This window comes from Clarias gariepinus, chromosome 13 (assembly GCF_024256425.1).
Source record: "Clarias gariepinus isolate MV-2021 ecotype Netherlands chromosome 13, CGAR_prim_01v2, whole genome shotgun sequence".
In the NCBI taxonomy this organism is placed as follows: Eukaryota; Metazoa; Chordata; class Actinopteri; order Siluriformes; family Clariidae; genus Clarias; species Clarias gariepinus.
This window is the reverse complement of record NC_071112.1, coordinates 25,205,093-25,231,222: the sequence shown is the minus strand read 5'-3', so window position 1 is coordinate 25,231,222 and position 26,130 is coordinate 25,205,093. Positions and strand designations below refer to the sequence as shown.

The 26,130-nt window shown below is 36.7% G+C and overlaps 2 protein-coding genes across 4 annotated transcripts in view; both read right to left on the bottom strand.

Annotated features, from left to right (window-relative positions):
* Positions 1-7,218, bottom strand: part of sptbn5 (spectrin, beta, non-erythrocytic 5) — a 48,316-nt gene extending 41,098 nt beyond the window's left edge. Inside the window, exons 1-6 of one of the 3 annotated variants that reach the window (XM_053509480.1) lie at positions 7,091-7,218; positions 6,068-6,193; positions 2,037-2,204; positions 1,786-1,905; positions 1,531-1,688; positions 1,181-1,409 (exon numbers count right to left, since the gene is read on the bottom strand). In XM_053509480.1, coding sequence (XP_053365455.1) covers positions 1,181-1,409; positions 1,531-1,688; positions 1,786-1,905; positions 2,037-2,204; positions 6,068-6,193 — 801 coding nt within the window. In that variant the 5' untranslated portion in view covers positions 7,091-7,218. Of the gene's footprint in view, positions 1-1,180; positions 1,410-1,530; positions 1,689-1,785; positions 1,906-2,036; positions 2,205-6,067; positions 6,194-7,084 lie in introns of all 3 variants that reach the window. The other 2 variants (XM_053509481.1, XM_053509479.1) reach the window with 2 other exon arrangements.
* A 255-nt stretch (positions 7,219-7,473) lies between these two features.
* ehd4 (EH-domain containing 4) lies at positions 7,474-25,436 on the bottom strand. Its single transcript, XM_053509900.1, has 6 exons — positions 25,066-25,436; positions 20,378-20,554; positions 16,092-16,189; positions 12,505-12,917; positions 11,004-11,168; positions 7,474-10,479 (listed from the first exon to the last, which is right to left on the bottom strand). The coding sequence occupies exons 1-6, from the start codon at positions 25,293-25,295 to the stop codon at positions 9,922-9,924; spliced, it is 1,641 nt and encodes a 546-aa protein (XP_053365875.1). The 5' UTR covers positions 25,296-25,436; the 3' UTR covers positions 7,474-9,921.
* Positions 25,437-26,130: the final 694 nt, after the last annotated feature.

Sequence of the window (26,130 nt, the reverse complement as noted above, 5' to 3'; positions counted from 1 at the left end):
TCTGTGGTTTAATAATAGCTTCTCTCATAGTCTGCCATCTCAGCCACTGATTGCTGAAACTCCCAATGAGAGACATTTCCAGCCAATGACCCGGCTGGGCACACCTGGAACAGACACACCACCTGCCATTTCTCGTCACGTCTCAACACCAAATTGCCCCTAAATCTGACCCGACTTGGCACAGTTCCCGAATCGACATGCACGTCATTATTAAACACACCTCTATGACAGCTGGTGTACTGTTCTATTCACACATACGAATGTGGTGGTGAACAATCTTGTCATCGTTTTCCTGCACAGGCAGAACAGAACACTTCTCACCACTGTACCTCTCCATGAGTCCCGACCAAGCACTAAAATAGAATCTTCCGCCCTCTGAACTCAAATCCGTTTGGTGGCCTTTAACTGTGTGTGCAGAGCGATTTTTCTGTCATGATGCTAGAAATATAGTGAATGCTATTTTAGTATCCTGCTAACTATGCTGTAGGAAGGGGACTTACTTCCTCACTTGTGTGTATTTTCCAGGGTTAAGCTAATGCTTATCTGATTAGAGACAGAGCTCCTCCCTACTGATCTAGTGTAAAATCCAATAATCCACAGTCTCCCCGAGTACAGCCCTCGATGTAGACTACAAAAGGTACCATATATGGTGCATTCATTCTTGATGTGCATTGCGCTTGCAATTGGGTTTTAATGGTTGGCAGTACCCTTAAATGGAGTGTGATGTCAACCAAAACCACAGAAAACATGATAGCTGCTTAAATGTATTCTCAGGACAGCTATTTTAGGTAGCATGGTGAAACAGCAGGTAACTTGACTGCCTTGAAGCTCCAGGGTCTCTTATTTAACCCTCAGCTTGTTGGATTAACTGCTTTGTATGCCCCTAGGAATGAAAGTGTATCTGTATTAATACAAATGTAATGTATTTGTGTACATGGGGTCTCGTGATGCAACATTATTCCATCAAGCGTGTATTCCTGCTTTATCTCCAGCATTCTGTATCCACTATTTACCCTGACCAGGATAAACAATCAGCAATTACTGAAGAAGAAATTTGCACTTAAATTTTTGCACATATTGTGAAATTGTTATTTTAAATTATGGATCACTAAATCCAGTGATGATCCAGTGGGGAACGCAAATTAAGGTCCACTTCTTAACATTTATTAGTATAACCAACCTTGGCTATTCTCTTCTGGATGGTTTGCCCCTGCTTCATTTTAGAGAAGTAATGGTAGTAGAGAGAAACATAGGTCATGATGGACTTCTCATCAGGATGTGAATCCACTATGTCCTCCACATCAAGTAGCTGCATGATGCCAAATTCACTTTCAGCTAGGGTGAAAGCATGTCCCAAATTTTTCCTTGCCTCATCTGGATAAAGTCGATTGTAATTAAATAGATCTGGCCTGAAAAAGAAAAAGTCACCACAGACTAAATAGTTGGAGATATATTTTACATCTGTGTGTGGTTTTAAATATATAGTGATGGTCCTGTTTTCATACAATGTTATACATCTCATAACATTACCGGTGAGCATGGATGAGTGCATTGAAGGCCAGTCCATCCCTCCAGCTGCTGGAAAAGTCCTGAACATCCACATTGTTATAACCAGCGGTTTTCCTTTGGCACCATATCAGAAGAGCCTCTTTGGCTGAACGACGTGCTAAGCTGGCATTACCACTGTCCTGGAAACAAAACAGAATCAGGATGCAGTTATAGCAGATAAACATGGCAGATAATCCTGACAGAAACACTAAGTGCATGTTTTTTTTTTTTGCTCACAACTTCATCAAGATTAATTGCTCCAATCTGGAAACGGAGAATGATGATCCAGATGAGGCCCAAGATCAGGGTTCTGTCCCCATCCACAACGTTCTCAGGTCCAATTAAATCTACTCGGATCTAAAGAGAAAGGATAAATAAGGATATTCTCCAAGACCCACATATTAGAAAATCTTTTAAACTGTGAATTGCTGTATTGTAATTTGTTTACTGCTTTATGAGAGTTAAAAATTCGATTCTGCCAGTGGCACCTTAGTTTTGAGGAAGTTTATGGCAATGCTGTTGTTCTCCAAACAGTGTACTCTGAGGGTTCTTCGGCTAGGTGTGGGTAGCTTCTCCCTGGAGATGAGCTCCAAGAGACGCACTAAATACACACCAGTCTTGAGCTCTGTGTACACATCTTCCAGGACAATGTTTTCCTGAACAGAGAAATACCTCTATTACTTCACCAGCACATGTCAGATGATTTAGGATTATTTAGAAAGGTCGCACAGTTAGTTAAGCATACAACAAACCTGCTTGGCAACATTAAAGGTTAATCTTTGTAATGTTTTGGACAGGTCACTTACAGAGAACAGGTTGAACTAGCTCCTGGTATTTTCCAGAAATGTTAGGGTCAGATGGGAGAGGAAGTGTTGTGTTCTTTGCTCCAGGAGCAGCAGGCACGGTTTAAATATTGCATTTGGCTAGTGGCCACTATGCTGTATTCCAGCATGAATCACATACTCCTCCTTTTTTTGCCGGTTCCACTTAGAGCTTGATAACCACTCCCTTATGCAAGAACTATGGGACTTTAGTTTCTGAACAGATCCCTTTTGAACTAAATAGGAAAAACTGCAAGATTCTTCAGACAAATCTGTTTTTGTATGCATTTCCTGGTTAAGAGCTATAGGGAAAAAGCATCCTAGAATCTCTGCAGGTGATCACAGACAAACAGAAAGGAGTTTGGCGATTTGTTAGACGACAGCTATTTGAAAAAAACAAAGACTCCTGATTCAACATTATTCTAACCAGGATAAGGAGTTTACTGAAGATAAATAAATGAAATCATAACATCAAACAAATGAAATAAAAAGAAATTTATGTATAACACACAGTTGTGGTGAAATGTGCATACATTCATATTAACGCAAAGCCTTGAGAATATTGGGGTAGTTATGATTTATTTGAACTGGACTTTTCTATTAAAAAAATATATATATATAATCTTAAATAGAAGATAAAAATCCCGCAAAATTTGAAGTACAGGGTTTAATATCTTCTCTTTTCTTTTTCCAAAATACCATAAGGTCAAGATTATATATACAGGGACAAATATACATTTACACATTTAAATGTAGTTATATTTTTAATTATGTGGTGCTGAAAGTCACCCAAAAACTCGTAAAATCTTTAAAGCCCAAAGCCCAAAAATGTTAGTGAAACTGACTACAGCGTGCAGCTTCTCTGTGCCAACACAAAATAATGATTGACCAATGCCCATCTTGTGAACAACTGCAGGTTCAAACAATTGTACATAAAATCAAGTTTTGGGGAGATGTAGCCATTGCTCTAGGGTTTGGAATAAGAGCCAAACTAGTTGCATGGTCAGGATTTATACAGTAATCAGCATGGTAATGTACAAGTTTGCCATGAACTAGAATCTGCTGGTAAGCCAATGTAACTATCAACATTCAAACTATTTCTATCTTGTCATGTACTTAAGTGCAGCTGTCCAAGAAAGAAGCCCTTTCTCCAAAACTGACACTTTTAAGCTTGACCAAAGTTTGTAGCTGGCCACAAGGATGGTAACCAGAGGGCATTTTGGAGGTATAAACACAAATTATTCCACCCAAGAACACTGTACCAAATGGTAAGCATGCTAGTGGGGGAATCATGCTAATTGCTCCAACAGGACAATGACCTTAAACACGCAACAACGCTGGTTATGGTCTGGATAAAGCATGCTAACAGTAAGCTTTTGGAGTCTCGACTGTGTGTGAATTTTTGGTTAGCGCCAGGAAGCCAATCCATTTAAATGAATTCCATCCATTCTGCCAAGTAGAGTGGGCAAATATTCATCAAGAATTCTGCCAGGAGCTTGTTAATGGCTACCGAAAGTTGAAGATGAAACTTTTTAACGGACATTTAATCAAATATTAGATCAGTATTAGATAAAATATAAAAAAACCCAGAATAAGTTAAACATTGTGCTCCTAATTCTTGGTGTTTTCTTCTATTAAGGATGTACTATATGTTGTACAACCATTCTGCTCCCAAAAAAAAACAGTTCAAAGTCACCATGTCACCATGACCTTAATGTTTATGATGAGTGTATGTAAGCTTCCGATCATAAATGTATAAAGTCTGTGTCAGTCACTTATAGCTCTTCATATATCCCTTGACCCCTAACAAGCAGCACAATACAGTGTCGGCTGATTTAGAGTACTACATGTTTTCTAGCTGTTATGACAGTGAATATATCACATTTAGTGTTGAGACTCACTGCATGCTCCTCTTCCTTCCTGGCTTCAGCATTGCAGAAATGTTTATGTAAGACCTTGAGTTATGAGCTATATCCTCTCCTCCTTGTTTTATGCTCTTCCTCACTGAGATGCCACCGGGGGTTACATAATTGAACTTACAAAAGGGTTCAAAGGTTGTTCACCCCGAGTATCCCCCAGTGTTGGAGGAATTAATGTCTTTTTTTACACTTTATAATGCAGAAGGGAATGCGATAATGATTAAAATTTTAATTAAGAGATGTAAGCATCAGTGGGTAATCCAAACTAGAAACTCGTATTTACTTTTATTTAACTTAACAGAATTCTTATTGAACTTTTCTCTTCTACACATGTGTTCTGCAAAGATTTACACTGGTCAGCCATACCATTATAACCCTCTCCTCAATACATTCTTGAACATTTTATTTTGCATATGCCAATGCAATTAGGGAATAAAGTTGACATGAAGGAATATACTTGGTTTTTAGCAATGTTTAGGTAGGTAGGCCACATGAATGCCAGGTCACGAGGTTTCCCAGCAGATCATTGTTCAGAACACCTCACTAGACCTTGAAGACGCTCTGACAGTCATGGTGACTTCACACGTTGCATTATACATGATATCATATACGGTACCTGTAATTACTTAGATGGTAAATGTGTTTAGAGATTAGCTTAATTAGTTAGCACCACATGTGTTTCAAAACTTCCATTTGATAAAGAACTTTGGAAACTGCTCATTTATGTATCATACTGTATAAATGTTAACCGATATAAGTTATGACAACATAAATTACAGTCAGTATTCATGACTGTAGCAGTAGATCAAACGAAAACAGGTGGCACGAGACGAAGCTGATGTTTGCTAACATTATGTCATTGTAGATAAACTACCATGTTATCATGTCGAAAAAGATATGTGGCATAATTTCCATGTGTTAACTGACTAGTTTTTGTTAGATACAGAATCTGTTAAGTAAAAGAAGTTAGAAAGTAAAAGTAAGTAAAAGAAGTTAGAAAAGCATCATGGGCATTTTGTATGCCAGCCAATTACGTACATATTTTGTCATATGATATTTTGTTGCTTTGTAAAATGAAAAAAGTAAACATGTTTTATGATGTTTCCTGTGCTACTGGCTGCCGCATGTCCCTAAAGGATAATGGATTCACCCCATGCTCAACAGTTAGCACTGCTCTTTTTTCTTCTTATTGTGGGCAAAGAGCTGAATTTTCAATCCATCGAGTGATGCCTCATGCTTGTATGGATAATGATACATGGGTAACAGTTTGTAACCTCAAGAAAATGGACTTTGTGTTAACTGAAATGGATTTCCTGTTATACAATTGGACTTTTATAGCACACAGTTATAGAAGAGGTTTATTTACGGTTGTGCTATCTGGTATCACCCCAATGAGGATGGGTTTCCTTTGGAGTCTGCTTCCTTTCTAGGTTTTTCCTTCATGTCACCTCAGACAGGTTTCCTTACAACTGTGATCTCTTAGTTGCTCATTATCATGTTATTATCATCAGGAACAAGCTGATAAAGCTAATAAATTGTAAATTGTTATCCATAGTTTTGATTTGTTTAAAGCTGCTCCGTGAAAAAATAATAATTTAATTGATTTGAATATTTTCCCTTAGAAAAACAATAAAATATGTAACTTTTATACTTATCTGTTCTCTTACTGTTCATTTAATGCTGAATCTTTTTTTTTTGTGACTGTGTTAGATCCTTTAATGCTCTGCACAATGTTGTAATGAAAATGGTTATTTAAGATATGGACTTTCTTGTTCATACCCCATTTTTAGAGAAGACACTGTTCATCCATTTAGTGTAGGTCTTTTTCTGAACAGCCATGCGCTGCTGCTGCAGCTCCCGAATGCGTCCATGTTCATACTCATCCACATCTGCCAACTCAGACATCTGTGACATCACAGCAGAGTTCACGGGAGTAAGTAATGGCCATGTAATTTGGAACATTGAATTTTTGAACATTGAACAATCTTGTATTTTTTATAAGATTACTTAAAATCCAGGATTATTATCAATGAACAAAATACTAGCATTGTATTAAAAGAATTACGATCGATCTACAACAAGTCATTCTTTAGTCAGATATTCCTTTATATGCTACAGAATTATGGTTCACACTGAATAGTGCCCTTAAATTAAGTCACAGGATGAGCTTAATTATTAATCTTCACACCTCATTCTGCAGTTGAGGCCTTGCTGTTTTGAACTTTACAATGAACAAAAGAATAAAAAACTATTACAGGTAATTATACAAGAAACAAATCATATTTTTAACAAAATCAATTGTTTTCTAACTTTGTCTATTATTCACTGATTCTGTGGTTTCGTTTTACTTGGATAAATCTATCCAAAGGATAATAAAAATTCCTGGTATTTTATGTGACTCATTTACAGCAAGACATGATATGAATCAATAAAATGAAAGCTGGTAGCCATTAAATTATTATTAAAGTCTGACTGAACAAAAAGCAACAGAATTTATCCAGAAAATCCTACTTCCGTTGTTTATGCTTAACATGATGTAATAGACATAATGTACTATATACAATATTTATAGATATAGTTAGATATCTAGCATTTAGATCTAATAAGGTTACGAGACACTTAAGTGCATCGTCATTCAAAATGTTGCAAATGGCATGTAAAATACATTGTATCAAGATAAAGAATTACTTAAATACTTAATCATACCAATACAGCTTTCCTTTTAAGTCTAATAAAAAGAATCAATATATATATTTTATTATTATTATTATTATTATTATTATTATTTTTACAAACCCTTACAATGTCCTCCTCTGTGCTCTCGGTCTAAACACACGTCAGTCTAAGATGTGGAGACAGTCATGATTTTACCCGAGCTCCTTCTTGCAGGTTGATTAGTGAAGAATTGAGCTGAACTTTGAAGCCAAAGAAAGTAGTTGCAAGGGAGGGCAACTCTCTCTCTCACCTGACTCTGTAAATAGAGGGATAAAGGTTGCACATCATATAAAGTGCAGCTCTCAATACAGCAGTGGCACTTTTAAGGAAATACTTTCATGGTAAAATGATAATGCACATAAAGTGAGCATGTGAGGAGAGATCCAAGATTATAAAGATCCATAAATCATGGAATAATAAGAAAACACAAAATTTATTGTTAAATATTATTTAATATTTACATTTTTCTTTATTTCACAAATTAATTCTATTTCTTTACAGTCATTTATATGCTAGACATTAATATGAGAGTTTTTTAAAAGAAATGGAATATAAGGTACAAGGAGTATCAACAAAAAAAGTTATTTAATTAAAAGAGACAACGCATAGAAAAGAATCTGAGTCATTTTGCTGTTTGTTCAAAATAATAAAAATATTATTAATTAGAAGCTTACACAAATTAATTTTAAATCAGGTTGCTGTTTTTTACGGGTTTTCCCTCATAGGTAACAGTATTACACTAACTAACACCACACATTTATGAAACATTTCTGATAATCACCAAACAGATACCCATTTAATAATAATATGAGGAGCCTTCAAGCCAAAAAGGGACTTTTACAGAATAACAGAACAGTTATGAGAGACTTTATTTCTCTATATAATCCGCTGCTACACTAATTCATTTACCCCAATGCTTCACTAGTACTTGGACACCATCAATGTGGAAAGCTTTTTTGGTATGTCGGGGCCATGGTCAGACTGCCTGCTTCAAGTCTAAAACGCTGGCCTTCCAGGAACCCCTTTAATGGCCCAAACATGTGGAAATGACTTTGGTGCGAGGTCAGGACTGTATGAGGGATGTGACAATTCCCAAACAAATTCCTGTAATGTGCTGCTGATGATATTGGTGAATGATTTCGAGATTTTGCCATTCCCACGGACAGATGCATCTAATTCGCAAGTTGGCAACAAGTTATCCATCCCTATCTGTAGTTCTGCTTGCTGAATGGTATGACGGCAGAGGGTTTCAAGCCACCTCAGCCAGGATCGTCATTCACAGATGTAAAGCCTTCTTTAAATCGTTTACACATTTCAATTGTTTTACTGTCGCTAAGAGTCTCATCACCATACTGTTCTTCAGTCTTCTGTAAATGTCAATTGGTTTTATGCCTTTATTCACAGAAAAAGTCATCATAAAGTCCGGGTTTGACTTGAACGCCCCTCTTATCCCCTGAATAAGTTATTTAGTACATGAGACATTTTTTATGCAACAACATGAAGGCACTTTTCTCCTCACTATACACTAAGCCTGTTTAATTAAAACTGAAAGTGTTCTACAGTAAGCAGACAGAAATGTTAACAGGTGGAATATAAAAAGAGATATTTTCATGAGCACATTTCAGATTGCTGAAAAAACAGATTCCAAAAAAAAGTAAATCATTTAAAGTATACTGTAAAAATGTAATATTTAGTCATGTAAAAATGTGTAATGAGGAAAAACTGTGATTAATAACGCTTGGAAGGCATTAACTAAGTGGGGTGTAACTCCACCCCAATGCGCATTTTGCATCTAGTGTTATGTAACGCTGGAGGGAATTATTACATAATTTAAAAAAAATAATGTGTAACAGATAAAGACTTGCCTTTAAAAAAGTTAGCCGGTTAGTATTCACTGCACATTTAATACAATAATTAAATTAAACCTTCAATTAAACCATTTTGTTTGCACCAGCCGAGTAGGTTTGCTTTTCTGAAATACAGATTAAAGAAAACTATATATTTTTATCTCTACATAAAGGAAATGAGATTAGATTTGTTTTTCAGTTATTAAATTAGTTTCCTGAAAAAAACAAGCATGAAGTCTCAGTGCACATGATCAGTAGCAAATTATTATAAGCATTAACACCATTAACTATTACGTGTTATTATTGGTTTATCTATATACATAGATAAAAATGCAGATATGAAGACAAACTTATTGAAATATAAAAACCGTACATCTGATTCCTTAGAAAAGTAAAAGAGAGCTATTCCTGGTGGTGAGGGGGGTTTAGCCATATGACCCACATTAACTGCCAAGATTTTGGGATATAAAAAGCGCAATAATAATAGTAGGGATTTTCAGCCCCTTCTAGTGACCATGAAGCTTTGCACAGGTTGCACAGACAGACGCCTGAATATTATCACATATTTTTTGAGACAGTGAATAAACTACAAAAGAATACTGGGAATGGATTGTCATTAGGATTTAAAAAATATATCATGTTTAATAACCTAGTCTTTGTACTAGATCTGCAGAAACAGATGTGGTTCTATAACTTACTAGCTATAAAATAATTTCCTTTTATACTTGTATACCCGCACAATACTACATAATGATATTACCTGCATAAAAGAGAAAATACAAATAATGATTACTTAATTTAAGTACACTATTTTAACAAAAAAACGTATGTGATGATTTAAAAGCTCCCTTGGTGAAATGGTCAGATATCACTCATGTTAGAGATAACATTGCTTTTTTACAATTCTGTCCTAAGACAAATCATTACAGAGCAAACTAAAGCTAAATAATAACAGAAAATTGTATATATTCTTTTCACATTTGAATTTGGATGAATTATCCCATTAAGGCTGTGATATGAGGTGTAGACTGATGTTTATACATGTTTTTCTACTGTGGTCACATCTGGATCTTAGTCGTCCTCATGGTTGTACAAGATGTCTGCAGTGGGGTTCTTCCTGTGACTAGGGGGCACCAGGTGGGGCGGTAACTCTGAGGGCAGCTCGTAGCCCTCTAATTTGACCTTTATGAGGTGCTGAGCCAGGGCAAACTCCTCATCGTCCAGCATGCCATCCCTGTCACAGTCCGCCAGCTTCCAGATCTTTCCGAGCACAGTGTTGGGCAGGCGTGATTTCATCATCTCCTTCTTGGCGTTGACGCCGGTCACCTTGCCGTTGATGGGCATTAGCGTGTAGAAGATCTCGTCGTACCGTGGCTTGTCACGACTCACAATCCAGTCCTCAGTGTCTGCTCCGGCACTAATGCCCTCGCCATAGCCGTGGCCGAATGGCCCATCCTCCGAGCCGTCGAAAGCCCCGCCCATCACCATCTGAGTTGGCTGCTTACCTTCCTCCTCCCGGATCATGTTCATCAGATGTGAAATCTTGTTAGTCAGCATCTTGTCCACTGCTTCGATCAGCTTTACCTTCAGGGATGGGAACTTGCTGAAGTCATAATGCATAAGTTGCTCCTGTGTAGACACAAATAGACCTGGGTGAAACTTTTTTTCAAATTTTTTTTACTGAATATATTTAATGTTATGTGGCCTATTCATGTGTTACTGAATCAAAATGAAAGCAAGTTTGAAAAACACACATTGTATCTGGGGCTGCTATGTAGTCGGTCAGTGTTACATGTAAACTGACTCCAGTCTGTAGCTTGTAAGTGCTACCTGGAATTGGTCCAGGCTTAAAGGGCTTAGATAGACATGTGTCTGCTCCCTTCACTAATCAGCAGCTGGAATAAATGGTACTAAGTCTAGCCAGATAAACGCTGGTATTAATCAAATAATATTGATGCATGCTTGACCCCATTCTTGTTCTCCACCATGCTTGCTGTTTATGTAGATTGATTTTTTTTCTTAATATTTTTCTTATTAAATAAAGGATGGCACAATGACCTTCAGTTCCCCCGGTTACGGCATAATTGCCGGAGGTGTCTGAAAAATACATTTTTAAAAAGAATCTATAAACAGTGACTGATAATAAAATTTACCTGCATCTTGTTGACATTAGGAAAATCTCCAGGTGAGATGTGATGTTCTCGCTGTAGCAGTTGATAGATTTCAGGTAAGTGTGTGATTAGCTCTTCCTTCTTTTTCTCTTTTCCAAACAGAGTGGGCATCTCCTTTTTCAGATAGCTGATGATATAAGCATGCACCTGGAGGAATAAACATGATTTATTATTATAAAGTAGTTAAATATTATCCACTATCTCTCTCTCTCTCTATATATATATATATATATATATATATATATATATATATATATATATATATATATATACGCAAACGTCCTTCGTCTTTCACACAGACCTGAGGTGAGACTCAAATCCTTGGTCCTGGATGTGCGCAGCCACAGTGCTAACCACTGCGCTACCATGCCATCTTTCATACCAATCAACGTTATTATATTCTCGATAGCCTCTACAGCATGCAGAAAATTAGTTCTGTGCAGTAAACACCAGAACAAGTCAGTTACCATAAATAACAGGACTAAAATATAACCTTGGAATACACCACCACCAAGACCGTAACTTTATTTATTTTATCATCAGGAAGCTGTCAGACATGGTAAACTTTGCCTTCCACTTGTCCACGTTGGTTGCAAAATATAAAATTATCAGCTACTCCACCTTGTCACTGCTGCTTGCCTGGGAAATGGTCAACAGTCACTATGTTTACACACCCCTTTCCTGAAGGAGGAGGACTAAAATAAGACCACATTTGTTCTTTCAATATATGGCTAGTGGCCAGAAACCAGAGAGGTGGGAGTGGCATGAACAAGAAGAGTGGCAGTGTAGAAGAAGGTGAGAGATGTTGAGGGGGAAAAAAAACAAAACAAGAGCTGTGTATTTTCCATGGATATATACATCATACATATTCCGCATACCATGGAACGGGTTACACTGAGCCCTTTCAGGAAATTGAATCATGCGAAGAACTATTTCGCACATGGCTTTTTGCATTTTAGGAAAGAATGCAAAAGCAGAACCAGGATTCCTGTTTGTCGGGCAGTTTGGGGAAGCACTGCGGAAAAGATAAGAGGCACTCCCATAATTATGGCTGATCCATAAATGGATTGTTTAAAAGTGTACAGACTTAAGTGCTTGTTCTAGATTCTTTTGTGCAGCATGCTGAGAGCTCACGTGGGTATTATTCCTTTGCATACAACAGCCGGCCAAAAACAACAGCGTCTGAGCTCAGGTCAGACGCAAGACAAAACAGCCATGACATGGAGCAGCAAAGGTCGATATTATCTGTAATTATTCCAAACATTTCCACTGATATCATTTAAAAATGACATTACGTTGAGGAAGGAAAGCGTAATGTCATTTAAAAATAACATTGCGTTTTCCTTCCTGAACAAAATTCTCAGAATAGGCATCAAGGCATACAGCCTACCAACGATCAGTATTTAGTATAGAGATTGTATAATGCAATATACTATACAGATTTGCGACAGCAGTGCACTTAAGGCTGATAAAACTAGCTGACCTTGGCAAGCCTGGCTCTTTTGATGAGATCATTGAGCTTGCGAAGGGCAGCGTTGCGTGGCAGGGCCTGGATGTCCCGGAACAGATCCTGTGCTTCAGCCTCAAAGAGCCGGCGGTTGTCTGTGTTCTGCAGGGGCTTGGCCCAGAAGGAGCCCAGGAACACCCTCACCACTTCTGGGGTGTTGATAACTTTGCCCAACGACCACATCAGGGCCCCGTAAACGCGCATCAGCTGTTGTGTGTCCACTTGGTCCGCCTTATTTAGAACCACACGGATCTTGTCGTCCTGGCCACGGAAGGCCTTGATAGCCTCAGAGAACTCGTCAGAGATATCCAGCTTGTGGGCATCAAAGAGGAGGATGATGCGATCTACACGCTCACCAAACCATCGCAGGACCTCAGAGAAATCGTAGCCTATAGAGGAGAGATACTTTAATTTATAGGTATTGTATATATATATAGTAGTTTATAAGGCAGTATAATTACCATGATCTGAAGAATGAAATAAAAAGTAATTTGGTAAAAAGTCATCTGTACTTAGGGTTTCTGGGGTAAAAGAAATAAAAGTTTTCTTTGTAAGAATTTACAACTTGCACTAATATTAAATGTCCAAATAATCGGTGTACGCTCAGAACAAGCTTTATCATGAACCTAATCCATAGGTTGTGACATTTTATAAGGTGATAAGGGCTTTAGCATTCAATGTTTGTTTTACAGTTGTGAAAGCTGCAGCTAGCCTATAGCTAGGTAAAGTTAGCTGATCTTGCTGAGTCTGGCTCTTTTAATGAGGACCATTGGACTTTTTTTTAAATGTCAAACTAAGGAACATATTTATTCATAGGGTAATCTAAGTCTAACAAGGCAGGCAGCTGAAGAATTTCCTAGTGACAGCTTGGAGTTTTATAAAAGCATTAACTTCGTTGTATACAAGTTTATATTTACTTAATTTTTATTATTTGCAAAAATATTTATTACAATACTACTAATCTACACTGTATTTGTTTTTAATTAAGTACACATTTATAATGCATTAATAAAAACTCTTTTCAGTTAGGAAAGTAAAGTAATTGGTAAAAAAAATACTTTTTGGGTATTTTTAATTTATAGTATTATTAGAAATAATAATAATAATAATAATAATTTTTATAATCTTTAGCATATATATTGCTACTAAGCATTTCAATCATCGTACATGAAGCATTGTGTCATCAGTAGAATTGAGAAGTTAGTGTGGATGGCATGCCATTTCAGCTGGACTGAAAACAGGAACAGATGTGGAACGCCCATGTTGTGTTATCCCTCAGGTCCAGAGCAGTGACGTATGACTTTAGCTTGGTGTAATCTGCAGCAGGTTCTACCACCTAACCAGTTACCAGTGTGCGTCAACTGCCCTGTGGGTACAAGATAAGGCCGCTCATGTTTTAGAGAAGGCCTCGTGACTTGTATGTGTAGACTTCTCAAATAACGGCGGTGAAAAACGTTAAACTAATTAATAACCTGCATCCACCTGCAGGTGGATATACAAGTCAAACAGAAAACAGTTTGTTGAGTTTCTGAGAACTATTTTTTACAACAGGACATGTCATTTTGAAGAGGCACCACTCATATAGAACATCCTGGTGTTTTTTCATACAGTATTTGCCTGCCTGTCCTGGTCTTCAGAACCTACAGTAGATGAAGCACGTGGACGGCTATAATGAATAAGGCTAGTTTCAGAGGTATCCACAGAAGTGGGGGATTTTTATACTTTTAGCAGCAGTGATAAAATGAAACTAAACCAATTAGAAAAAAAGGAACCTGGATGATCCCTTTTTAAAATATGGAAGCTGTTCTTTTATTAGAAATGTTACTTTAAAAAATGCAAGCATTAGGATCAAGAAAAAAATTTCAGTAATTCTGTTAATGGTTGACTGAACTCTACATGAAGAACTGCCCTGATTGTGTTTGGTTAATGAGTGCAGAATATTTCTGGTGCCACACACAACAAAAAAAAAAGAATCATATGACATTTAAAGGCGATTTAAGGCCCAACATGCTCTGTGTAAGTACAGTAGCAATGTGCCTTTAGCATTAAGCTTGATTTTTATTTTTACCGTCCATATCAGTTCAACAGTTGTTTTACTATGAAAGTTGAATTGCTGAATGCACCATGAATCTGGAGGTTGTGTTTTAGGTATTTTACTTTATACATGCTCAGCAGATTTCCTCTCTTCTGATGAAACCAAACTGTTGTACTCTAGACTAAACAGTATACAGTAGATCACTTCTAAAGTTTCACACACAGTTGGACCAAAAACTCACAGCGTGGGATGTGGAGACAGCATCACAGCTCATATACTGTACTGTAGGATCCAATCTACTATTCAATAATGAATTTTAGCCACTAAAGGAATACAGAGTGTGGGATATTACCGTACATCTAGATCGCTGGGCCAGAAATAAGGTTTTGCTATTTACAGGTATGAGGGCAAAAAGAAATACAAAATGAAACCTGCAACGATACGTTCTTATACTCTTAACCCATAAACATGTGGGTTTTACCATGAATCCAGTGAAGTCACTCTGGTGCTTTCACAGTATATGTGTTTGTCTGGAGATAATAATATGAATGCACTTACTAATTAAAAAAAATCCTGGACAATCAGATTAATCTTTTTCATACTTATTTAAATGCTGTTTAAAATGTATTATTCCCTTTCAAGGGTTTCATCCTATTGCCATCTCAAGGAGCTTTTCTTTGCCACTGTCACCCGTGGCTTGCTCATTAGGGAGAATCTGATCATTTTAATACTTAATTTTCTTTTGATTTTGTAAAGCTGCTTTGTGATGACAATTATTATTTAAGCCATTTTTGGAAATTTAAAAGAAATATTACATTTAAATGTATTGTTTATTTTATAGCCAAGCCTTGTAATTAAAAGATTAGCTATAAATGCATGGTTGGTTTAATTTCGCTACCTTCAAACAGATGTGCGTCCAGTTGTCTGTTTTGAGAGTGTGATTTATCATATGAGGAATAGAAAGCAAGAAGTGCTGACAGTAAATTGCTCAATTCAAGCTGCTGGCTTTGTGAATCCAGGCCCACAGGATGGAAGGCAGAGACGGAAATGATGCCTCGTTACAAAGAGATGGCCTTGCATCTGCTGACTCAAATTAAAACTAATAGGCGAAGCGCTATGACCCAGTAATGAGAAACAGCTAGGAATAATGTCAATTGGTGTAACCTTCAATAAAGGGATGGTGCAGAGATTCATCCGCAGTGTATCAGTGGAAAATCTGATCCGCGTAGAGAGATTTAGCCTTACAACAGCATATGACTGGATTACAAAGCATTCAGTCAATTACTCCATGACCTGCTCCACACATGCTGACGATCTCTAAACATTTTAAAAAGCTATGGTTACGAGGTCCCTGGCTGGACCGTTTGAAAAAGAATTTTTTATGGCAATATTAGATTAAATCACCTCATCCATTTTATTATTTAATGCACAGTATACTCTTTAGACTTCTCCCAAACAGCATGTGTGGCAATCATCGGTTTCCTGCATTTAAACAGAGCCTATAAAATATTACATTGTAGCTACTAACCTCTGCTAATACGCTGTTTTTCTCCAGACAAGATCCCCGGTGTGTCAATGATGCTAATACTCTGCAGGACTTGGTTGGGGACCTGAGAGCAGATGAACCTGGTGGTACAGGAAGAGAAAGTGTACTGAGTGTTACCAAAGCAAAACACAGGTGTTTCCACCACAGCTGTCTGTTGATTTTATGTGGTCTGTCTGAGGCAGTGGGTAGTGAAACAGCTGATGCAAACCATCCACGATCATTTTTTCATACTTTTAACTTTTTATTAACTTTGCTAAATGCTGAAGCTTTGCCTAAGTGTATTCATTTGTGACTGCTTCTCACTCAAATGTACAAAAGATCCAAATATTATGTGAAAATACCAGAATTGGTTAGAGTTGATTTAGAAGATATATGGACTGATTTTAGTAAATCATATCTATAATATAATAGTATGGTCACATGTACAACTATGATCATCATCTCTATTTTTTAAAACATACCCTGAAAAAACACAGGTCCTAAAACAATAACAGTGCCACCCTCAAACACACACACTCACACACACACACACACACACACACACACACACACATACATACATACCTACATACACACACACACACAAAAAAAATCATGATTTAATATAAAAGAGGAAATTGCTAAATGTACCAGCTGCAGTCAGCAGAAAATGTAACTGTGGGCCAGACAGTTCTGTTAAAGACCTGATTATTCATTTTACTTGAAATGAAACCAAGCCCATAACTATTTAATCAACTGCCCTGCTTAAAAAAAATCCCATACCATATTACTTGAAAACATGCAAAACCATGACGCACTGAGTGGCCCACAGGAAACCAAATGCATTGTTTGAGGTTCCTCTGGAAAAAGGAGATGTTCTCTGCCAAGTGTGTCTTTGACCTCTGTGGCAGTGATTGTCAAAGAAGCATACTTTACTTATTTCCCCTCTACAAAAATATCCAGCCAGCAGGGAAAAAATAGCCCTCCCCTAACCGTTTACTTGTTAAAGTTAAACATTAAGAAGCTGGCAGCAAACAACACGAACTGGCACCATTTCCATTGCTTTCGTATAGGTTTATCTTACAGGTGTTGAAGTGTCAAAACTACTCATAGTGCACTTAGCAAAAAAAAGAAACGTCCCTTTTTTCAGGACTTTGTATTTCAACAATAATGTAAAAATCCAAATAACTTTACAGATCTTCATTGTAAAGGGTTTAAACAATGTTTTCCATGCATGTTCAATTAACCATAATCAATTAATTAACATGCACCTATGGAATGGTCGTTAAGACCTTAACAGCTTACAGTAGGTAGGCATTTAAGGTCACAGTTCTAAAAACGCAGGACACTAAAGAGACTTGTCTACCGACTGTGAAAAACACCCAAAGAAAGATTTTTTGCTGATATATATATATATAATATAAACACACACACACTATGAGTAGGGTTTTTTTTTATGCTGTGTAACTTGTGTTGTTGATTGTTTAAATTTCATATCTGGTACAATGTGGTAATCATTTTCCAGCCAAGCTTCTGCTCCTTTCTCCAATTCAGTAGATATTGCATAATACATTAACTTAAAAGATGAAGAAGTGATACTCTTGCAAAATGTTCTTTCTGTAAATGCAAAGTTATTTTTTTTAATATATTTTTATTTTATATTCTATTCCGTCAATTTTGGACCATTTAACATTTGTAACCAATTTGTTAACAAAACAATTGTGAATCAATTCTGCTTCAAAAACTGATCCATCAATTCAATTAACTATACAGTATTAACCAACAAAAGATTAATTAACTGCTTAACTAATTAAATCCCATAGCGCTAATAATGACCATTATAATGCATCGTCAGGATAGCTACAGTATTTAAATGTGTAGTCTCAAAAGCAGTATGAGGTGTTCTCACCCACTCACTCATCTTTTATACCGCTTTATTCTGTATTCAGGGTCGGGGGGGCTGAAGCCTATCCCAGAAGGCTTAGGGCACGAGGCGGGGTACACCCTGGACAGGGTGCCAATCCATCACAGGGCACACACATACACACCTTCACACAGTCAGTATGAGATGTTTCTTTATTTAAACTGCAAACTATACTATAAATGAATGAATGGATATGCAGTTTATTCCGTGGAAATGTGTGGAAATAGCTTGTTTTGGCAACAGCTCCAGCAGATGTTGAACCTGTTACACAAGCTAGCAGCTATGGCTGAATAAGCATTCTCTCTTGTGTTTTGAAACAGATTTATGAGAATTCACACTGGAATTAAAGTGATTTTCGTTTTTTTTTTCCCCTTATCCATTTAGGCAAATATCAATATTACTCAAAATAATTCTTATTTACTCTGAACCCACAGACAACCATTAATAGATGAACTATATTTATGTCCTGGTATCCTGGTTTAAAATGGAGAAATTAGTGGAATAAGCCACCTTCTTAGTGTTTCTTTCCACCTCTATTTTTTTACATTAATTAAACAAAATGTGAATACTCATAGATAAAAAGGCTATGTCTGGCAATTTTTTTACAGGTTTTAAATTAATAAAAACTACTCAAATTATCCAATAAACACTGTGTTTGTGACTTAAATGTATTGTACAAAGCGATCATCTATTCTCGTGCCAACCTTGCCAACCTCCACACTCCAGTCCAGTAGGTGGCAGTTGTCAGGAGCTGAGGCGTTGGTTACACCAACTGCTCATAAACTCCACAGACGATGAGCGCCAATGCTCTCGTCCATCGGGCCACAATGCCAGTCTGGTAGGGCTGGGGTTTGAACCACTAATCTAATCAGTAACCCAAACTTTAACTCACTGAGCTATCACTGTCTCACACTGTGTTCAATAGAAGAGATGCAACCCAGGGGACATCTTAGCCTAAAGCCCTGGCCGGGATTTGAACAGGCAACCTTTCAACCTAGAGCCAATGCTCAGCCAATTGAGCCACAGGATCTCAGGTATTTACTGTACATAAGATGGAACTGGTTTGAAGTTTTGGTTAAAGCTGTGGCAGGGAATTCATTGAATTTAGAGCATTTAGAAGTTTACGTAAATAAGTGTAAATCTATTTGATTAAAAAACTGACCAACAAAAGATTGATTACATTTTAAAACTTTGAAATCATACAGCTCTATAAAGCATGTAGTTGTAGGAAAATAAACACATGAATGAACACCTTCTGACCAATCAGATTCAAGAATTCAACAGTGCCATGTTAAAACACATTTATACATATAATAAAACAATATTTCTTTATACTAAATTAAATTAAGTGATGCAGGTTAAATTAAAAAATGGTAACAAATGTTTTATTATGATAGTCTGCAAAGTGCCTGAAAAATTAGTTCTCACTTCCCCTCTCCTCTATTGCAACCACTCAGCATTCAGCATCACCAGTATACTAATCACCAGCCTGATCATCTGTCAACTTTCATCTGCACCTGCTTCTCACTAGTTCATGCTTTAAGTTATAGAATTCTTATGTTAGAATGATCGTTAGAATGTTAAAAAGAACACTGTTCAGGTACTGGGACTGGATTGAAAGCGAGAGCCAAAAAAACATCCTTGGTTAATTATTCCTCAAGGCTATATAATAAAAAAACACAAAAATCAGGCTGTTTAAAAAAAAAAACATGAAAATAAGGTGGCACAAGACTTTTGCACATTGCTGTACATTTTCAAGGTAATAATGGTTTCATATAGAAAAAGCTGACGTATAACTTGGACATGGCAGTTTAGCCCTGTTTGGTGCAACATGGCAACAAGTTTGTAAAGATATGATCAGTTCTATGTACATGTTTGCATTATCCTAAAATAATATGAGCACAAACCAATTATTGAGGAAACTATAAGAAAATGGGGTCACATTTTGTTGATCATAACAGCATCAGGCTTTACCAATTTAGTAATTATGTTATAGTTCTTAATGGTTGTACAAATTCTGGGGCAAAACAGTACTTTTAGCTTTTACATCTGAGAATTATGCTTATCACTCAGACATGTCTGAGGTATGCAAGGACACACTGCTTTAACAGCTGTTTCAAAGCTCAAAGATTTATAAATTCACAATAAAAAAAAGATAATTTGGTTGTTATATAATAATAATAATAATAATAATAAGACTGTATAACAATAAAACATAATTTTGTAACAGCCCTATTTTATTTCTGTTCTCATCCTTTGCTATTTCAAACTGGCGTATCTTTAGACCCTGTTTGCATTAACCCTACACAATAGTATTAACACCAATCCAGCAAGCAAAGAATGGGGAAACCAGTCATTATCTTACCTGTTTAGAAAGGCGTTTCCAAAGGCATTGAGTTTTCGGAAAGGTTTCTTGGGATCCACCACCAGCGCATTTCCAGGTACAACTCCCTCGCTCTCGCCATACATCACAGCAATGAAGCCATCTGTTGTCGGCTCAGGCCCAATCCGCATCCCGGGAAAATCCTGCTCCAGCAAATACCTGCGGCCAGAGCAGCCAAATGTGAAAGTGAACACTCTGTTTAAGGGTACTGTTATTTTACACACTCTGACTGCAAACTACTTAAAAACATTGCAGCAATGTTTCTCTGTATTATACTGTAACCGGGATACTGTAGCATTCAACTGATTCTGGACCTGAGGCAAAGAAAACGGGGGTGTGGTAGTGACTGATGTGAAATTTTCTCTTATGTGTAATGATGTCCTTCTGAATAGGAAGGGAGGTAACTACAGATGAAAATCATAATTTGCACTGAAATGTATTTATTTCATAAGTAATGACACTAATTAAATACTGTATGATCAGCTGCCTTCCAGCCTTGCCAGCAGAAAAGATGAATTAACCATTAACTTTTCTCTACTTTGCAGGGATGGAGTCACATTAGCGTCTGGCGGCCTCCAATTGTTAAACAAAGGCAAAAGATAAGCCACATGATTTTACAATTAACCACATAATGGCCAAATAAACTCAATGTATAGGGAAATGTTAACAGCACTCAAAGCAGAAGCAATGTTTTTTGCTAAAGGAACACAATAGATTTGCAAGAATAAACTTTTTTACCCCTACATAATCCCATAATCCCTACATTACATCAACCTGAACACTAACAAAAACACATAGAGTTAATTCACAGTTGGAACAATGTACAGTAGTCGGTTTATGTGAGTGATAAGGTTGCTTTGGGATACACTATATAAAAATGTTTGTGGACACCTGGCTATCACACTATGACTATCAAGACGGTCTTTCCCAAACTGGTGCCACAGATTTGCAAGCACAGCATTATCTAGAATGACTTTGTATGCTGTAATTTCCCTTCACTGGAATTAAGAGAACTAAAAATATACCAGCATAGTCATGCCTCTGTGCACAAAGTGCAGCCAACAGGCAGACATGATTTTTCAAGCATGCTGTGGAAGAAATCAAGTTTGGTAATGAACTTAAACACCAACTGCACCCCAGACATCAGTGCCAGACATCACAAATGCTCTTGTGGCTTAATGAGCATAAATCCCCAAAGCTGTGCTAAAAAGCCCTCACACAGGACCGGAGGAAATTATAACAGTAAAGAATGACTAAATCTTTCATGTGCAGTAAGTACTTATGGATGTGATGGTCAAAAGTCTCATGTAGTGTATAATTGTGTCAAGAAAAAAGCTATCAGCCTTCTCTTCATTTAGACAACAACCGATTTGCAAGTATTTTGTGTGTATCAATAACATTAACATTAAATTATAGAGATGGGAATCAGTCGATACAATATCATCACAATACCTCGGTGCCGGTTTGATTTGTATTGCAATTCTCAAATTATCCTGATTTTCTATTTTTTTTTCTGATTACATAATAACATTTTATCACCCCAGATGCAAACATTAGTGAGCTTAGTGGTTAGGACTGTTGCCCTGTCCAGGTTCCAGATTCAATTCCCGCCTATGTCTATGTACATGTTCTCCCCATGATTGGTGGGTTTCCTTCCACAGTCCAATGCATATTAGGCTAATTGGTGTTCCCGAATTTCCCGTAGTGTGTGAGTGTGTATGAATGTATGTGCCCTGTGATGGATTGGCCCCTTGTCCGCCCCATGCTGTAAGTCTCCTGGGATAGGCTCCAGGCCCGCCACGATCCTGAATGCAGGATAAAATGGTATAGACAATGAGCGAGTGAATGAAATTTTTTTTTAGTCAGTGTAACGATACAAGAATTGCCACACAATAAGAATAAATTCGATGGATTGATGTTGGAACAACACAGACTGCATGAAAATAAGGTAACGGTAAGCAAATTTCTCCAGCACAGTTGCAAAAAGAACTTTAAAACAATAATACAAACCCAATAGCCTGAGCCTGAACTCCAGGCAGTACAGTGAAAGCACTGTGAGATTATTTAGGAGCTAAGATGCACCTTACAGTCATTTTTCCCGAAAGAAAATTAAACGGAGAGGTAATATTACTTACAACACTTAGAAATGTGTGACATGAGATACATGTGTGAGGGTAAGCTGTTGTGATCTCTGGTTGGAATTCTCAACCCTGTCAGAAACTTTAGTGAATGGAATATAGAACTGGTGGATGGAATTTGTGAGGCAAAACATCTTTTTTAGTTGTATTTGCAACATTATCTTTGGGTCATTCATTCAATATCATTATAACTATATTGCATCAGTCTTCCAACGTTAGGGTTCCTGCTAGGAAGGTTAGGATAAAGTACTCATATGATGCATCTTGTGCATAAAAAATCTGTATTATTTAGAATGCTAATATTATCATTCATCATTACAAATAGTAACACAACATACTATGAATAAAGCAAAACTGGGAGTGAAGTTAAAACAAAATAATAATCAAAGACAGGGTAGTACTATGGCCGAGTGCAAAGCTGATTATTATGTCATATTATATTATGTCATAAAGAGCATTATTAAAACCCTAATAGAATAATTTTTCAGGACCCTTACTGCTTATTTATTCCGTTTATACCACACCATGTTCTCATGTGGTTATATTTTTTAAATATGCACATATTATGTTATATTTAATATATTAAATTATGGTGGGCTAAACCACCATAATTTAAATGGATATATGAACCTTGGATTTCATAAATAGATGATCCATGCTCTATGTAACCTGTATCATGCTGAAGTTTATTAGTACAACATGACTAATGGTTAAGTGAGATGACTAACATACAGGCCTATGTTGCTCAGCACCACCCTAATTTAGGCAAGACTGTGGAAAGAGCTAAACGTTTGCTAGAAGCCAAGAATGAACACAGGTCATGAGTTTAAAACAAGATTCCTAGCAGTTCAGATGAAGTGAAACACTAAATAAATAAGGCTTTTAAGGCACAACAATTTTTTATTTAAATGTTTTAAATTTGTAACAAAATCGGGGAAAAAAAATCTATCCGATGTACAGTGGTACCTCGGCATACAAATTTAATCCGTTCCACAGGCGAGTTCTGAAGGCAGAATTTTCTCATAGGACATGTAAATGCGGATAATTTATTTAATTAATTTTCAGCATTTTAATCATATTTCTGCATATAAAAACAAATTAAAATAGGTCTAAAAATAAAGTCGATTATGAAATAAATAGACATTAAACCTCACCTAACCTTTCATTTACAATTCCTTTTGTTGCCAGGTGCTTTAAAAACAAACCTTTTCTTCCTGCTACTGTCCTTACCAATATTCATGGGACCCATTGTGCTATATCTTTAATAAATTCTTACACAAAATTCAAAAAACACAAAAAAAAATGTGTAAGCTTGCATCTATTTTTTTCCATTGACAAAAATGCTTTGCTGCTAAAGCAAATTCCTTGCAAAATTTCAGTTATGTCGAGGCATTCGTATGGCGAGGTACTGTACCACTGTATTTATATAATTGAGATACAGAATTTTATTGCAATACAAACTGGATGGGCACCTAGGTATCATAATATAATATTGGGTCTTCTCTAGTGATTTGCATTCGCATTATTATTACAAAATGCTGACAGCTGATAAATATTAAATAAAAATCTCCTTAAAGAAACCTTTAATGCCATAAAGTGGTGACGGGATCATAAGCACCCAGGGCTCCACCCATAAGTGCGGAAACCAAATTCCATCATGTATACTAGAAAAATCCTTACTATACTAGAAAAATTAATGCAGGACAAATACACAGAAAAAAAGCAAATCTGATGACGGTAAAAAATCCCCAGAAGACCCGACGCACAAAAGAGATAAAGTGAAGGTAAAGTAGCACCTGTGTTCTCAATAAAAATGCTACATTTGAACATACCAATGTCCTGGTCACAGAAGAAAAGTTTACAAAGAAAAATAGTTGCTTTCTATCCTTTTGAAGCATAAAGATTACAAAATAACTCTTTTAAAGTGACTTAAGAGACTTGGGAGATTTTTATACAGTGTTTAGTGTTACTGTGTAACTGGAACAGTGTATGATGTTGAAACATTTGTTTCAATAAATTAAAATAAATGAACTTCTATCCCCCTTTTTTGCATTTTTAATATTACACTATACTAGGTATAATTTTAACTGTACTTTTTACTGCCATGCGGATGAGGGTTTCCTGGAAAGTAGGATACAGTTTAACATCCTGTGAGCTACAGGGGGCTACATCATGGTAATGTTGACTGTATATTGAGGTAATAATATTATATTATGACATCATAAGAGTGGTAAAGATGATAACAAATATTCAAGCAGTTTTCCTAATCCATAGAATAATATTTGATCGGCCACTTATGCTAGGCTGTGTGCCCTTAGTCGTGTGCTTTTATTATTATACGTGACTGTGGCAGTGTAGGGTGGTTTTTCTTCATCACTGCCAGGAGGAGCCGCCTGGACAAACACTGCAGACTGTACACGAGTACAGCTTCAGCCTTACTTGTTCATTCACTTTACACACTTCAGTTAACACTATTCTACTCACTCCTACTCACATTTACTCTTATTTATACAAGAATCCCCTCATCATTACCTTATGAAAGTGGTCTTTCCTGTGGAGTACTGTCCCACCAGAAGGACCATTGGCTTGCTCTGGAAATCCGCTTCTTCCAGGGCCGGTGAGTGAAAGTCATGGAAGAGGTAGGCTTCTTCTAAAGGCAGTAATTTTTTAGAGTAGAGACTTTGAAGTCCCTCAGTCACCGTTTGGAACATGTCTCCCTCCTTGTTCCTTCCACCCTGCTCCTTGCTCACCCAGCTGAACATAACGCGGATCTGGTTTTATTCCTCCTAACCGGTATTGTGCAACTGTACTTCGCTTTTCTGTGGCAGAGAGATGAATGACTCTCTCTCTTTCTCTCTCTCTCTCTCAGACTCCACCGTTAACAGTTCGGCCTGGCTGTGACGCGCGCATGTCCACCTGAAAGCCGCAAGCCCCGCCCCCTGCCTGTTTAAATATGTATTTTTATAAAGGAAAACACAGGGGCGTGTCTTTATGCGTGAGACTGGATTTATACCATTTTATGCCACGTCCGAATTTACAGATCACTCTTATACTAAATCCTAATAGGACATTTAATAATAATAATAATAATAATAATAATAATAATTATAGTGATAATAATAATAATACCAACAACAACGTTATGATTATTATGATTATTGTGAATATCATTATGATTATAACTATTATTGGTGTTGTGGTTGTATAATTATTTTTATTATTATATTAATTTAAATAACTTATTACTGAAGTTTTTATTTAAAAAAAATGTATATATGTAATAGTTACTATTAAAACCAACAATAATAATTATTATTTTTGTATTAATAATAATAATAATAATAATAATAATAATTCAGTCTTTATTCACCATATCAGTTTTTCAGTGGATGGGACAAAGCTCAGATACACTTTAATTAGGCCCATTGTCTTTTAATTGCTTGAACATGAGTAAAATACTTTTTTTTTGTCATTTTTGCCCATTCCTCCTAACAGTCAACAGGCAAGGCCGGCAACTGCGTTGGGCCCCAGAGGACTGAAACTTATTTATTTCTCTACATACAAAATAGAAATTCTCTTTCGCCTGACGCTACTGTT